The sequence below is a fragment of the Cynara cardunculus genome (assembly GCF_001531365.2).
Source record: "Cynara cardunculus var. scolymus isolate 2C chromosome LG 14, CcrdV1, whole genome shotgun sequence".
In the NCBI taxonomy this organism is placed as follows: domain Eukaryota; kingdom Viridiplantae; phylum Streptophyta; class Magnoliopsida; order Asterales; family Asteraceae; genus Cynara; species Cynara cardunculus.
This window is the reverse complement of record NC_037541.1, coordinates 2472256-2488238: the sequence shown is the minus strand read 5'-3', so window position 1 is coordinate 2488238 and position 15983 is coordinate 2472256. Positions and strand designations below refer to the sequence as shown.

Sequence of the window (15983 nt, the reverse complement as noted above, 5' to 3'; positions counted from 1 at the left end):
GCTTGATTTAACGCTTCGATTCTAACGTGTTTAATTAGGATTGTTGACACACATGTTCTTTTTTTTTTTAGTAAATTATACATATATTCTTTCGTTGGACATATGAATATTTTTGTAAATCCCGAGAATTAAACCAGATTTGGAGATCGACACTTTGACATGTTAATTCAGTCCCGATTTAAATTCAAGACGATTTGCAAAATTATACGTAATTGGATGTGTGTAATATAAAATAGAGGATATATATATATATATATATATATATATATATATATATATATATATATATATAGAACCATATTAGATTAATCTTTAAGAAAGCTATTGAGAAGCGAAAAGGGGTTTCAACAAATTACAGAGGTGAAATAATACATACCTAGTTAATGTGAGACTCTAACACATCCTTTCCAATGAAGACTAGACAAACACATTTTGTCCCAGAGTGTCGAGAGGGGGCTATACGAGTACATATTGTCCCAGAGTATCAAATCCATAAAGTGCAGTGATAGACATTGACAATGATACCATGTTAAAATATGCAAAATCTTATTAGATTATTTTTCAAAAAACTTAAAAAAAGAAGAAGATTCCAATATATATAACTATGAAATCATCCAAATCTAACCGAATATGTTACAATGAGAAAAGTTAAGGTCTGTTTGTTTTTTCAAAATTACCTCTTAATACCTCTGAAGTCTGATTCGTTTAGACGTTTGGGTATTAAGAGCATTTGTTTTATTTTTAAAATAACAACTTAAAAGCTCTAAATGTTCTCTAAAATTTTAAGTGGTAAATATATCCATTAATACCTCTTAATCCTAATCCTCCCTTTGTCACATGGTTCATATTTTGGGAACCGGAAGAAATTTGTAAGGAAAAGACTATCCATCTTTTATATTTTTATTAAAAAAACTATTTATCTTTTATATTTTTACGCTAGTTTGATCAATTCAGAATTCAGACTTCAGACGTAAAAACAAACAATCTTACCAATCCAGATTTCAAACTTCAGAACCATCTCTTATAACTCATAAGTAAAATAAGACTTTAGACTTCAACACCTCTTAAAAAAAAAAACGTATTAAACACCCCCACCCCACCTTCTTGTCAGGCATATTAACTCTGGTGAAATCATGAAAGCAAGCCACCACTTCATTTTTGGCTTCATCATGACCAAAGTTGATGCAAGTTGTATGCACCATTATTGGCAACCTTGAGAAAAGTCATTTCTATTCTATTTAATAGTGGAAATTTATGGTCCTTTAAAGTGTAAGCATCATGTAATCATTTACACACTATAACTTTCACTCGTATTTAATTTAAAATAACTTTTTCGAAGTTGCTTGTTTTTCAAAATCGAACATGTCGACATAATATCGAGACCTATCATAAAACCATTGTGAAGTTATCGTGTTTCGTCATATTCTCTCCGTATAAGAATCCCATAACCATTGGGAGATCATAACTCGTACCTTGAATCACATGCTTATAACATTTGGAGATTCACTATAAAACCATCTTAAAGTTGGTCATGTTTCACAACGTCCTCATTGCGTAGCGAGACATCATATAACCATCTTGTTGTTATGATGGCTCGGAGACATCGTACTTATTTGTATAGATCTATTAACGTAATGGTGATCTTACGGACGATGTTCAAACATATGATGAGTAAAATAGGTCGAAGTTTAGCTAATGGGAGACTACAACGATAGCAGCCATGGGAAATTGAACACAAGCTATAACTGAGAAGGACAAGAGGACCATATGCAGAGGCACTCAAAGGTGTAGGTAGCTAGCACACGAAAGGGAGACAGATCTAATATATATGCTTTCATGAGAAGGAAAAGGACCACACTAGGGATAATCTAAGAAAGAGAGAAGAGATAGTAAGGGATTGTTTGGCAGTTGCTTAATGGTTTGGTGTAGAATGATTAAATGGTCAGAATGATTAAGTGGCTCTCATGATATAGGGAAAAATGAAATATTATCATTTGGTAATTGTTTACGATGAAATTAGGGCGCTTAATGGTTAAGGGAGGCGCATGATACAAAATCATTCAGAGTGTTTTAGAACTATTAAGAGACAGACTTTTTTTTTGCCAAACAAGATTCACCTCTTAACGATTCAGATACTATCTCTTAATGAAACTACTAAGAGGTAAACAAACAACCTCCAAGCCATATCTTACCTCTTGGGTAGAGATGAGAAGGTCTCTAAATATCATTCGTACCCTCTCATATCTTGCTCGATATACCAAATACGTTTGATTCGGTTTTCAGTCTCAACTATGTTTGTGGCCAGGCTACTCCAACCATCACCTTGCAACAAAGTTAAAGAGACATAGATTAGTGGCTTAGTTAGGTTGTAAGTGTTTGTCATGTGGTTCTCATGTGTCGGTTCCGTCTTGTGCTTTCTAGCACAGCCCGGCGAGGTTTTTTGTTGGTTTCTTCTTGGCTCGGGTTTGCTTCGGGCTTCGTTTTGTGCATTAGTTTTATTTTGGTAGTGCAAGTATTGGTTGTTGTTGGGTTAATTCATATGTTCCAAGATATATTCCATTTCCCACTTCATGTGCATCCAAGAAAAGTTAAGTTTCCAAAATCAAAAGTACATACAGATGAAACTTCAATTCTCTCCCTTTCTATCCTTTTCAATCTGCCATATTCTATGTATCATGCATGCATCACTTTCCTAACGTTTTCTCATATATGTATGTATGCCAGCATGTATGTATGTATGTATGTGTGCATGCGGATGTATGTTCTATATATACATCTAGTGCTGAATGGGGTAAAGGCATGAGCGACCAAGGGGCAAAAAGACAGCTTGTCTATACAGAACTAATTATTGGTTAAGCATAGTTCTGAGTCCTCTTCCTTCTCCAAAATCCAATAAAGATATGGGTTTTGGTTCCCAAAGGAGATGCCTTTTGTTGACTGGTGCCATCTTTCTTCTTCAAGTGCAGCTGCTGTTGGTTGTAACTTTAGCTAAAACACATGTACCTTCGTCATCATCTTATAATATCAGTGGTTCATTAAGAGGAAGAGAGTTATTGGGGTGTAATTTGTTCAAGGGAAAATGGGTAGTTGACAGTTCTTACCCACTGTATGCAGCTTCAAGCTGCCCCTTCATTGACTCTGGATTCAATTGCCTTAAACATGGCCGCTCAGATACACAGTATCTCAAGTATGCTTGGCAACCAGACTCCTGTAACTTACCCAGGTCCATGCTCATCTCTCTCTCTCTCTCTCTCTCTCTCTATATATATATATATATATATATATGTATATATAATATAGGGATATGTTTAAACGAGAACATCACTATTTTACGAGAACATTCATGTCACATATATACACGAGGGACTTGTGATGTGCAAGCGACTTGGCCTGCGATCTAGGTCGCATCAAAGGTTGGCCACGTCTCTATGTGATAGACTACACACTACAACAAAATCGGATTTATAGGACAGTTCCAATTTCTAAGTGTCCTGATAGACCTCTTTATAAAACTTAGTTTATATGACCAAAAAAATAAAGTGTCATATCTAAAGGTGTTGTAATAAGTTTATATGATGTTTTTTGACGTCGTAATAAGTTTTTTAGGACATTTTTAATATAAAGTGTTCCATTATCAACTTTATAGAACACTATTTGAAAAATTGTCCTATAAAAATAAGTGTCCTATAAAAAAATGAGTTTATAGGACGTTTTCTCAAAAGTATCCTATAAAGTTGCTAATGCGACACTTTGTATTAAAAATGTCCTAAAAAATTTGTTAAGACGCCCAAAAACGTAATATAAACTTATTATAACATCTTTAGATAGGACATTATTTTTTTGGTCATATAAATTAAGTCCTATAAAGAGGTCTATTAGGACACTTAGAGATTGGGGTGTCTTATAAACTAAATTTTGTTGTAGTGGTAAAGAATCTGGGGTTTTCGATGAAACAAATCATTGACATATAAATGGGTTATTAATATAGGTTTAATGGGTTGGATTTGTTGAGAAAATGGAGAGGGAAGAAAGTGATGTTTGTCGGTGACTCACTGAGTGAGAATCAGTGGCAATCGTTGGCTTGTTTGCTTCATGCATCTGCACCCAAATCCAAAACCACTTTTCTGAGTAGGGACTCTCTTACTTCCCTTGCTTTTCAGGTATGTCTCTTAACCTTCAAATCTTCAAATTCAATTCAATCATGATATCACATTTTGTACAAACAATGGACTGAAGCTGTATCACTTGCGATGTGCAGGATTACGGAGTAACGTTGTACTTGTATCGATCAACGTATTTGGTCGATATCGTAAGGGAAAACGTTGGCCGGGTACTGAAACTGAATTCGATTCAAGGCGGGAATGCATGGAAAGGGATGGATGTGCTGGTTTTCAATTCGTGGCATTGGTGGACGCATACGGGACACTTACAACCGTATTATTCGTCTCCGTAACCTTTTTCCTTTACGTACAATACGTTGATCGATCGTATGAGATATGATTTTGGTGTTTTTACAGATGGGATTATGTGCAATATGGATCAACTATCCTGAAGGACATGAATCGTCTAGAGGCATATTATAAGGGCATGATGACATGGGCGAGATGGGTTGATCTCAATGTCAACCCATCCAAAACGAAAGTCTTCTTTCAAGGGATCTCTCCTTCACATAATCAGTAAGTGCTTCATCTAACAACCATCGCAACAAAATTGAGTTTATAGGACACCTCCATTCTCTAAGTGTCATAATAGACCGTTTTATAGGACCAAAATATAAAGCGTCGGTGTTGTAATAAGTTTATATGACGTTTTTGGACATCTTAACAAATTTTTTAGAACATTTTTAATACAAAGTGTCGCATTAACAACTTTATAGGACACTTTGGGGAAAGTGTCCTATAAACTCAACTTTTTATAGGACATTTGTTTTTATAGGACAATTTTTCAAATAGTGTTCTATAAAGTTGCTAATGGGATGCTTTATACTAAAAGTGTCATAAAAAACTTACTACGACGTCAAAAAACGTCATATAAACTTATTACAACGCCTTTAAATAAGACGTTTTTATTTTTTTGGTTTTATAAACTAAGTCTTATAAAGAGGTCTATTATGACATTTAGAAATTGGAACTGTCATAACAAGCCTCAAGATTCTCATAAAACTTAGAACATTCAACGGTGTTAGGAACCACAAGATGTGAACAATGGTAGATAGCTAAACAAAATCGAATTTATAAGACATCAAATATGTGTAAATGTCCTGATAAACGTTTTACACATAGGACTTAAGTTGACGAAATCAAATAACTGTACATATTATGTAAATGTGTTACAATAAATTGATATATAAAGCATCGTAACAAGCTCTTTTTAGCACAATTTTGAAATAAAGAATCCTATTCTGTCTTTCTATGATATTATTAGCTTATAAAGTTGATCAATGAACATAAATTGATCTTACGAATTTCACGAAAAACCTTTGATCTCATATGAACCCAACCATTTGTTTGATTTTATAATTTACATCATATAAAACAATTTTAGTAATACATTTAGTGATCTTTAGTCCTAAACCGATTTTGTTGTATTCAATTAATATATTTGTACAATTTTACACTGAATATTAAATATTCAAACTTTTTGGTTGATGTGATTTTACAACTTTTTAAAAATATGTTTATTATTTTTAATTTTTTTATGTTTAATAATTTCTTATAATTTTTCGGTTGATATTATTCATTAAAAATTTCGTTTTTTTTATACAATTTTACAGTTTTAAAAGCAATCTATTTAATATTTTCAGTTTTTTTTGTTTAATAGAATTTTCTTAAAAATTATGAGATTTTTAAATAAATTTGTTTATAAAAAGTAATAAAGAAATATTAGCTATATATTTTACAATAATTAAATTTATAACAATAAATGTGAAATAAAAACGTAAAAAAAGAGAGGATATAATTGGAAATTGTTTGAAAAATAGGAAGGGTCACTATAACAAAATTGAGTTTATAGGACGGCCACAATCTCTAACCGTCCCAATAAATCGCTTTATAGACTTAATTTATATGACCAAAATATAAAACGTGTCATCTAAAGACGTTGTAATAAGTTTATATGACGTTTTTGGATGTTATAATAAGTTTTTTTATAACATTTTTAATACAAAACATCGTATTAACAACTTTATAGGACACTTTTGAGAAAATGTTCTATAAACTCAACTTTTTATAAAACACTTGTTTTCATAGGACATTTTTTCAAACAGTGTACTATAAAATTGCTAATGAGACGTTTTATAATAAAAGTGTCCTAAAAAGATTATTAAGAAGCCAAAAAAAAACGTCATATAAACTTATTACAACTTCTTTAGATAAAACACTTTATTTTTTGGTTTTATAAACTAAGTCATATAAAAAAATCTATTAAAACACTTAGAAATTGAGAAAGTCACGTGTAGTTAGAAATTTTTGGTAGAGAAAATAAGATCCTTTTTGGTTTTGGGTCCCACAGCCCTATTTATGAATATCCATTTGCAAATTACCTTTTTTTAACAAAGGTTTTCAGAATCCACCATATTTTAAAAGAAACACCCTACACAAAAAAACAACGAAAAGGGTATGGTCATTAAGTAAGTTCTTTCAAGAACAAGGGTACTTAGGATTATTGAAATGCTTTTGGAATTAGGGGAAAGGAGTGGGGATCATCATCAAAGAACTGCAACGGAGAACTACGACCGTTACTAGGATCAACATATCCTGCAGGATTACCTGAAGCTCAAGGTGTTCTGAACCGAGTTCTGGGGAGTGTAAAGAATCCAGTTCAATTGCTTGATATCACAACCCTATCACAATTAAGGAAGGATGCACATCCGTCGTCTTACGGTGGCGGCTCAGGCATAGACTGCAGTCATTGGTGTGTTCCTGGGTTGCCCGATACTTGGAACCAACTTCTATATGCAAGCTTTAGTTAATTGCGTTAAAGCATGCATTTTTTTATCTCCTATTTGTTAATCTGTATAGTATAAGGACTCTATTGTAACGTTGTATTCTATATATACTAAGCAATAATATGCAAACCCTAACGGGATTTTCACGTATTCCAACATGGTATTGAGCCTCCGTCTTTGAGGTTTTTCATACATTTTTTTCCCCGGCAGCATATTCGGGCAACGTGCAGTCGCGCCGTTTTGCTTTTTCCGGAGATTAAACGGTCAGATCGTCTTGATTTTGGACAGTAGGTCCATAACATTTGGATCTATTCTTTCACCGGTTAGATAGTCAATTAGAGGTCCGGAGGTTGTACAGTATCTATCGAACATAAGGAATTTAGCAGACCATATTTGGGCAATGCACAGTCGCACCACTTTTCCTATTACTGAGATTGAACGGTCGGATCGTCTTGATTTCCGGACAGTAGGTCCGTAACATTTGCATCTATGTTTTCACAAGTTAGATCGTCGATTAGAGGTCCAGTGGTCATACAGTCTCTATTGAACAGAAGGAATTCGATAGACCATTCACCCACATACTTTTGCTGCCGGCCATCTTTGTTATACACGACAAAATGTAGTTCGTACACTACAATCTTTCTACCCGCGATAAGTACTTCTGGCCTAAGTTTCTATTTTCCACTTCACTTATTTTTCTCGTTTTTTCCTCTACTTCCCACATCATGACTAACCCTACACCTTCTTCCGCCGTTGCACCTACGACCCAACAACTAGTTTATGCCTTAACCAATGTTTATTCCCAATCCAATTTTAAGCTTACTATTTGATGGATCCAAGTATAAACGTTGGCATTGTATCTTTCAAGACATGTATAAAGGTGCTAAGGTTCTAGGTCACAATAATGGTACATCAAAACCATTCGGTGATTAGATGAAGATTGAGAATCCATTGACTCCCGTGTCAAATCAATATCCTAATCTTCTTCAAATAATTTCTTCTGATTAGGACAGTAAACAAATCGAACGAACACGAACATAGGCTTGTTCATGTTCGTTCGTTTAACTTAACCGAACAAAAGAACGAACACGAACGGTAAACGAACGAAAATCTTTGTGTTCGTGTTCGTTCATTTAGAAATAAGGTGTGTTTGTGTTCGTTTATGTTCGTTTAACATGTTAACGAACGAACATAAATGAACACAAACAATCAGGTATGTTCGTGTTCGTTTTGTTTGTGTTTGCTCATTAAGATGTCAAACGAACAATCATAAATGAAAGTAAATGGACATAAATGAACGAATACAAATATAATAAAAGCATCCACCATTATTTATCATTTCATTCCTAAAAAATAACATAACAAAATGAAGAACCGGGTAAACAAGAATAACATGTTAAACGAACGTAAACAAACGAACATAAACGAACGAGCTAAACGAACATAAACGAACAGGCTAAAAGAACATAAATAAATATTATTTGAATTCAAAGTAAAGAAATAAAATTTTACATATAAACGAACGTAAACGAACGGTAAATGAACGAACGTTCATGAACATAAATGAACAAACGAGACTCTTGTTCATGTTCGTTGGTTTAACTAAACGAACAAAAAAATTAGTTCATGTTCGTTCATTTATTAAATAAACGAACATAAACGAACTTCCCGCCGAATGGTTCATGAACGGTTCACTGAACGTTCGGTTCGTTTACAGCCCTACTTGTGATGATTGCACCGTGAAAGATCTTTGGGATAAACTGGATGAATAATTTCTGAATAATAAGATGTCTATAATTCTCCAACTTCAATATCAATTTCGAAATACCAAGAAAGGTTCTTCATCTATTACCGATTCTGATGTTGACTCACCCATAAAAGATGTTGAATTAGTCATGCAAATCTTACGCCAATTACCACCTTTTTATCATAGTATAGTTGATGTTATCACTAACACCAAACCCTTTCCCAATTTTTTAGAAGCCAAAATATGCTTTTGTTGCATGAATCTCGGGAAGAAACCATTGAGCCCACTACAGACTCTACCTACTCCACCACCGCTGCCCTAAACTCTTCTTCCCATAATTTCGGAAAAGCGAAAAATAAGTGGAATCAAAACAAAAACAATAGTAAGAGTGTTTCTAAGGGGGGATGTAATTCTAGTGTTTCCGCTACTACTAATCCGTTTACAAACAATTCTTCTCCAAGTCAACCATAATATGCAGGTATTTTGGGTAATGGTCAAGCATACTTTAGTAACACCGGAATCAGTCACGGTTCGGTCCCACATGAACAACACGCCACCAACTCCTTTGTGACAGCGCCTACTTTCAATCCACCTCAGTTCATGATGTCACCTACGTCCCAACAACCATAGTTTCTCGCGCCAGCACCTTCTACGGCTCAACTTGGACAACCCAATTATTGGCAATTTCAGCCCACTTCTCCGGCCCCACAACCCTCTTCGGCTTAATCATCATTTGGGGGTCATGTAGCAACTCAACCAAGTCCCTCACAATTTACCGATCTTGCCTCGGTGTTCCAGTCTATGTTTGTTTAGCAACCACAATACAACAACTACTACATGGATTCCGGAGCAAGCTTGCACATGTCCTTCAATCAAGGTAACATGTTTTCTCTATCACCTTGTAATTCTAAATCCATAGTGGTTGATAATGGTGCTCTACTGCCAGTTAATAATATTGGCCAAACTTTTTTCCTCACTCCAACGATCGTCTTGCTTTAAATAATGTTCTCATTTCTGACTAAATGATTAAAAATCTCGTGTCGATTCGTCAGTTTCACCACAGACAACTTTGTTTCTGTTGAATTCGACACTTTCGATTTTTCTGTCAAGGATTTAAAATCAGGTACTATTATTCAACGATGTGACGGTGCTGATGATTTGTACCCGATTCTTCCGTCTTCCACAATTTCCCTCTCTGCCACTACTCGTACCTCCGTGTCGCTTCCTACCTGGCATCGATGTCTTGGCCACCCTAGTTCTTCCGTTCTTAAGTTTTTTATAGTCTCGCAAATTTATTTCTAGTACTGCAAATAAGTTGTCCATATGTCATACATGTCAACTTGGCAAATATTGTCGCTTATCTTTTTTTCCTTCTACTTCAAAAACCTCTTGTTTATTTGAGTTAATTCATTCAGATTTATGAACTTCTCTAGTTGTGAGCATTAGTGGTTAGAAATATTATATCTTATTTTTGGATGATTATTCTCATTTCTTGTGGGTGTTTCATTTACGTGCTAGATCTGATATTTTTTTGTCTTCAAGATTTTTCATGCGTATGTGCTAAACCAATTTAAAAATGACATTCAACTTTTCCAATGTGATAATGGATGCAAATTTAATAACCAAACCTTACTTTAATTTTTCAACTCTTGGTATTAAAATTCGTTTTTCCTGTCCTTACACATCTCAACAAAATGGAAAATTTGAACACACCATTCTCACCATAAACAACACCATTCGTGCTTACCTGTTTCGGGCATCTCTTCCATGCAAGTTTTGGACTGAAGCTCTCCTCACTTCCATTCATACCTTAAATCTTCAACCTACCTCTACCCTCTCATTCAAAACACTGTTTGAAATGCTTTTCGATTTCTTCCCCTCTTACTCGTATCTTATGGTCTTTGCTTATGTTATTCTAAGACCTCTTCCACGGTTGCTCATAAACTAGCACCTTGCTCGTCTTCATGTATATATCTTGGATTGTCTCCCGACCATCGTGGGTATAGATGTCTGGATCTCATCACACAGAAAGTCATTATCTCATGACATGTTTTCTTTGATGAAGATCATTTTCCTTTTTCAGACTTTCTAGCTCCTCCCTCCACTTCAAACTATAATATCTTCGTATCTGAGGAGGATTTTGTTCCCATATCTCTACCTACTCCCCCTATGTCACCTTTACCGAATCACCAGTCCCTGACACTCCAACACCATCTGCTTTCTCTTTGGTGACCGAACCTTTCCCTCCCTCTCCTACAGCTCCTATTGGTCATACTATGGTTACACGATCTCACATGGGGTCTCTAAAGCCTCGTCAGATCCTCAATCTTTTTCCTCTTCCGTATTCTCTCCTATTCCTCGCTCCAATGCTCAGGCAATGTGTGACTCTAATTGGAAGGATGCCATGGACTCTGAAATGGCTACTCTCTCTTCCAATCACACATGGGATCTTGTTCCACGACCTCCACATGCCAACATTGTTGGTTGCCATTGGTTATAACGTCACAAGTTTGACAGTCATGCTCTCTTAGAACGGTATAAGGATCGTTTGGTTTCACAAGGTTTCTATCAACAACCTGGTCTAGACTTTGATGACACCTTCAGCCCGATTGTCAAACCTGCCACCATACATTGTCGTTTCTCGTCGTTGTCCAATTCATCAACTAGATGTCAAAAATGCATTCCTCCATGGTGATCTTACCGATGAGGTATTTATGAAACAACCTCCCAGTTATGTTCATTCTCAATTACTTGACCATGTCTGTCACCTTCGTAAAGCTTTGTATGGACTCAAGCAGGCTCCTCGAGCCTGGTATCACCGTTTTGCTATCTACATCTCTTCTATTGGCTTTCGTAGTAGTCACTTAGATAACTCTCTCTTTACTTATCACTCTGGTTCAAAGACCATCTACTTTCTCCTCTATGTTGATGATATCATTCTCACAACCTCCTATTCTTCTCTTATTACCAGGGTCATTGAGCGTCTCTCTTCCAGGTTCTATATGACTGACTTTGGTCCCCTCTCGTTCTTCCTTGGCATTGCTACCACTCGCCATGCAAATAGCCTATTTCTGTCCCAGACCTCCTTTGCCAAAGCGATTCTTGCTCATGCTGACATAGAAACATGCAATCCTTGTAGCACTCCGACGGACACTAAGTGAAAGCTTTCACCGTTAGGAAAGCCTGTTTCTGATCCTACCTTATATCAAAGCCTTGCAGGGGCGCTGCAATACTAACCTTCACTCGTCCTAATATCACATATGTAGTCCAACAAATTTTCCTTTATATGCATGATCCTCGTGAACCGCTCTTTCTAGCCCTAAAGTGTATTCTTCGTTACCTATAGGGTATGCTCTCACATGGTCTTCATATTCATCTATCATCCGTTGATAGGTTGGTTTCTTATTCCGATGCTAACTGGGATGGCTGTCCTCAAACACATCGGTCGACCTTTAGGTTTTGTGTCTTCCTTAGTGACAATCTTGTGTCGTGGTCTTCCAAACGTCAACATGTTTTCTTTCGTTCCACCTTGAGTGCCTTGTTAGGTCTTATAAGAGAAGAAAATATTGACAAGACGTCTGACTCTGGTCATATTAATGTTTACACTACGATGACGGATAAGTCTAGTGATGGCACGAGCCACCGCTCGACCCTTAAGTAGTAAAATTAATCAACCCTCACTACAACAAAAAGTCATTAGTGTCCTAATAAGGTAGTTAATAGGACTTTTAAGTTTATAGGACAAAAAATATGTGTGTCTCATCTAAAAGTGTTGTATTAGGTTAATAGGATGAATTTGAGTGTCCTAAAAAACTCTAGGATTATGATACAAAACCCATAGTCCTATAAAATGGTTTAAGTAACACTAAAAAGTGTCCTAATAGACTATAATATATGACACTTTATGTTGTCACAAAATGTTTACATTTAGAAACAAATATGGGCGTCCCAAAAAATGTTTTTATAGGACGAAATTCAATGTCCCAAAAAATGTTTTTATGAAACAAATTTTAGTGTCCTATAAAATGAACTATTTAGTGTCCTATAAAATGAACTAAGTAATACTAAAAAAAGTGTCCTAATAGGCTATAATAATTAACACTAAAAGCGTCCTAAATAACTATAATGCGAGACGCATCATCCAATTATAGATACAATTTATAAGACAAGTTGTTTGTAATTTCCAGTACTGCAATGAGACCATTTCAATGTGAGACCATTGCAATGGAAGCCAGATATGTACTGTTTGTATTGGTTCGGCAAGCACCTCCCATGAGTTGTCCAGGTCCTTGTTCAAGGCAGTCTCATTGACCTAGAGCCATAAATCAAAAACAGAAAGCTATTAGACAATGCACAACTCTGCTTTTTCAGTAAAGAAAGATGTATTGAATTCAATTCCAATATTAAACGAGCAATTTGAATGCATATAAGAACTCAAGAAGTAAAGGTTGTAGACCATAATGAACATGAGTTCCTATCACAGGTTGTTTAGAGCCTTATATTATGTCATTTGGAACATTTATCTCTTTCTATAGCGCCTATAGTCTGTGTATGCTTGTTTTTATGTGTTCTATTTGTAGATTGGCTGGTTGACCTTTTYCAATTTTTATGGTGTATTCTAAACTATTTTTGCTATAAATTAAAGATTATGCAGAACTTTTTGTTTGCTATTGTCTGTAATATTTTTGCAATTGATTGCCATTGTAGTGATTTTAATTTTGTATATTACCTCCTGAATTACAGTGGATACTCTTAGAGTATGTAGCCAAATAATTGGCACTTTGGTTGCTGTCTTTTCTCTAAATTGATAATCTACATGATTTCAACACTTCATAGGATGCATCTCTAACAGGAGATGCAGAAAAATATCTCATCCTCAGGAAAGGTCCACTACAATCAGCTCTTGCAAAGATTTTAGCAAGGAAGGGAGCAAAAAATGTAGAAGATTCGATGGCTCAATATCAGATTCCTGGTTTGTGGTTTTAAGCTTTTTTTTCCTCCTGCTAATGTTCTATTTACTTGTTTTTGTGCTACTATGTTCGTCACGATATTTATGATTTATGGTTTATGTTGCAGATGCTAAGAAACCTTGCTTTGTCCGTGTTAATACTCTGAAACTGGATGTTGAAACTGCTGTGTGTGAACTAGGCAAAGAGAATGAGGTAGCCTCTTCAACATATGCATATCATTCATGCAACAAAGATGGCTTTTTTTATCCTTGTTATTAGCAATAATGTCTTGGGTCWCTCTATGCAGCAATGAATATGRCTTTCATCATTCTCTTCTCTTCTAGTTAGAGGAGGGATTACCTTGCTGTGATTTAATGCTAATGCTTATGAGCATTATTTGAGGTTTAGGGTTGGTCTGTGTACATCCCACCTCATTGACCCTGCTTTTGAGTGCGATATACTGTGTGCCTTTGGTTCGGTTATGACCATTATTTGTATAGATCTCAAAGTACAGCATAAAACAAACAAATTATTGCCAAGTGAAACCTTGAACTTTTTTAATTTTGAATATATCATCACAAAGCAATGAATGTGGCAGAGAACATCGTTAAAAGGTGCAAACTATTATACTTCAAATACTTTGATAAGTGAACTCTTTAAGTAAGTGAATCACATATCCTATTTTCTAGAAATCGGTTGTAGCAAAGCCTATAGAACATTTTTAACCTGTACTTCCTCTTAAACATATTTTTTGCATCATGGGGAATGTCCACTTAATCMTGTCATTCTAAGACTCTTAGCCTGTGAAATGTTAGAACTCAGCAATAATTAAGGCTTGCATAAGAAGATCCTGTAGATATTTGATGTCAACCTGTATACAGCCAAGTGTTTCTAGCTTTCTGCTCAGTGTCACCTTGTATTTCAGCTGGCAAGGTCTTGCACAAAACTTTATATCTTTCGCTTTTCTGATTTTAGTTATCTTGCTTGCTTACTTTATTTGCTTATAATTCTTTCCAGGTTCAGAAGGATGACATGATTCCTGATTTATTGTCTCTCCCACCTGGTACTGATTTGCACAATCATCCTTTGGTCATAGATGGGAGTATTTTTATGCAAGTAAGTTAAAAGTTTCTCATCATGCTTTATATGATTATCATTACGACAAGGGTTTATCATCCAATGCATCCATTGCACAAGAATTGCAACARGTTATTCTTCACCTGTTTAAAGATAGGTGTTTAAGTAGTAGGCACCCTTACTTCAGAAAGTAGTACTAGAGTGATCAATTCTACATCACACCGTATGAATAGGATTATATTGTTCTACTAGGAAGAAATGCAACAATAAATAGGCCAACCAAATTCCGTCATCATTTAACTATATAGTAAACGATAGAAAACCCGATTCTTCTGATGTAAAACTAGAATACAAGTGTGTTATAGTTGATCAAAAAGACCAAACTGACCTCCTTCCCATTGGGAAACTTCTACTCATCTGTAATACTAATACCCTTTGGTCAAAAATGGGTTTCACAGCTAGAGATTTAGGTACAAATTTGCCATAATAAGATGGAGTGATGAGTAAGATGCCTTTTCCTATATATGCACATGAAGAGAGAGAGGGACTCAAGAGTTTACACTGTTGTGACTTATTCCACTACTTCCATTGTTCAGATTCAGTGTTCCATTAGCAATACACTGAATAATGCACATACTATTATCTAGATACAGATCAGTTTAGGTCGATAAAATGACATAGATCATCACTATGATAATATGATTTCTTTAAGAACTTAAACTGCCACTGTCTCCGTCCCAGAAAGATAAGAAGAAATAGAATTCTTTTCTGTTGCAGATCATACAAATACATTTTTTATTTGTAGTTGCAAGACCTGCAACAGCTATGCCAGCCATGGATATGGAACTTAAGACTAATTCTAAAATGGAGGAAGTAAAGGATGGGACAATGCCAATACCAATGCTAGGTCTTCTAACAAATTTTAATCAACAAGATTTATTGAGTTACCATTTAAAGAGAAACAATCAGCTCCTAAGTTCCAAATAAACTTTTGAGGCCAAACCTAAATTTGGCTTGTATACTATTTACCAATTTGATGCAAACGATCTTCTTTCTGTTATACATGCTATCAAGTTTTCGTCACTTCCTGCGTCTATTAGCCTCTTTACCTTTGAAGAGGTGAATGCATCTAATATACCGCCCCTTTCTCACAAAAGAATACAAAATTTATCAAATGATTCAGAGCCGATTAACTTTTTACCAAACAGAAATCATCTCTGAGTTAAATTGTCACAGAATTCGTATCGAGACTAAGAGATTAAAC

At 35.2% G+C, this 15983-nt stretch overlaps 1 protein-coding gene across 1 annotated transcript; it reads left to right on the top strand.

Annotated features, from left to right (window-relative positions):
- The first annotated feature begins 2773 nt into the window (after positions 1-2773).
- LOC112526567 (protein trichome birefringence-like 38) lies at positions 2774-7098 on the top strand. Its single transcript, XM_025136908.1, has 5 exons — positions 2774-3223; positions 3989-4160; positions 4259-4434; positions 4518-4676; positions 6685-7098. The coding sequence occupies exons 1-5, from the start codon at positions 2901-2903 to the stop codon at positions 6968-6970; spliced, it is 1116 nt and encodes a 371-aa protein (XP_024992676.1). The 5' UTR covers positions 2774-2900; the 3' UTR covers positions 6971-7098.
- Positions 7099-15983: the final 8885 nt, after the last annotated feature.

Excerpts from the sequence above, each read along its gene's own strand:
- LOC112526567 (XM_025136908.1), top strand. The coding sequence starts at position 2,901 with ATGGGTTTTGGTTCCCAAAGGAGATGCCTTTTGTTGACTGGTGCCATC. Across the intron at positions 4,435-4,517 it reads CATACGGGACACTTACAACC|ATGGGATTATGTGCAATATG; the intron begins GTATTATTCGTC and ends GTGTTTTTACAG. Across the intron at positions 4,677-6,684 it reads ATCTCTCCTTCACATAATCA|GGGAAAGGAGTGGGGATCAT; the intron begins GTAAGTGCTTCA and ends TTTTGGAATTAG.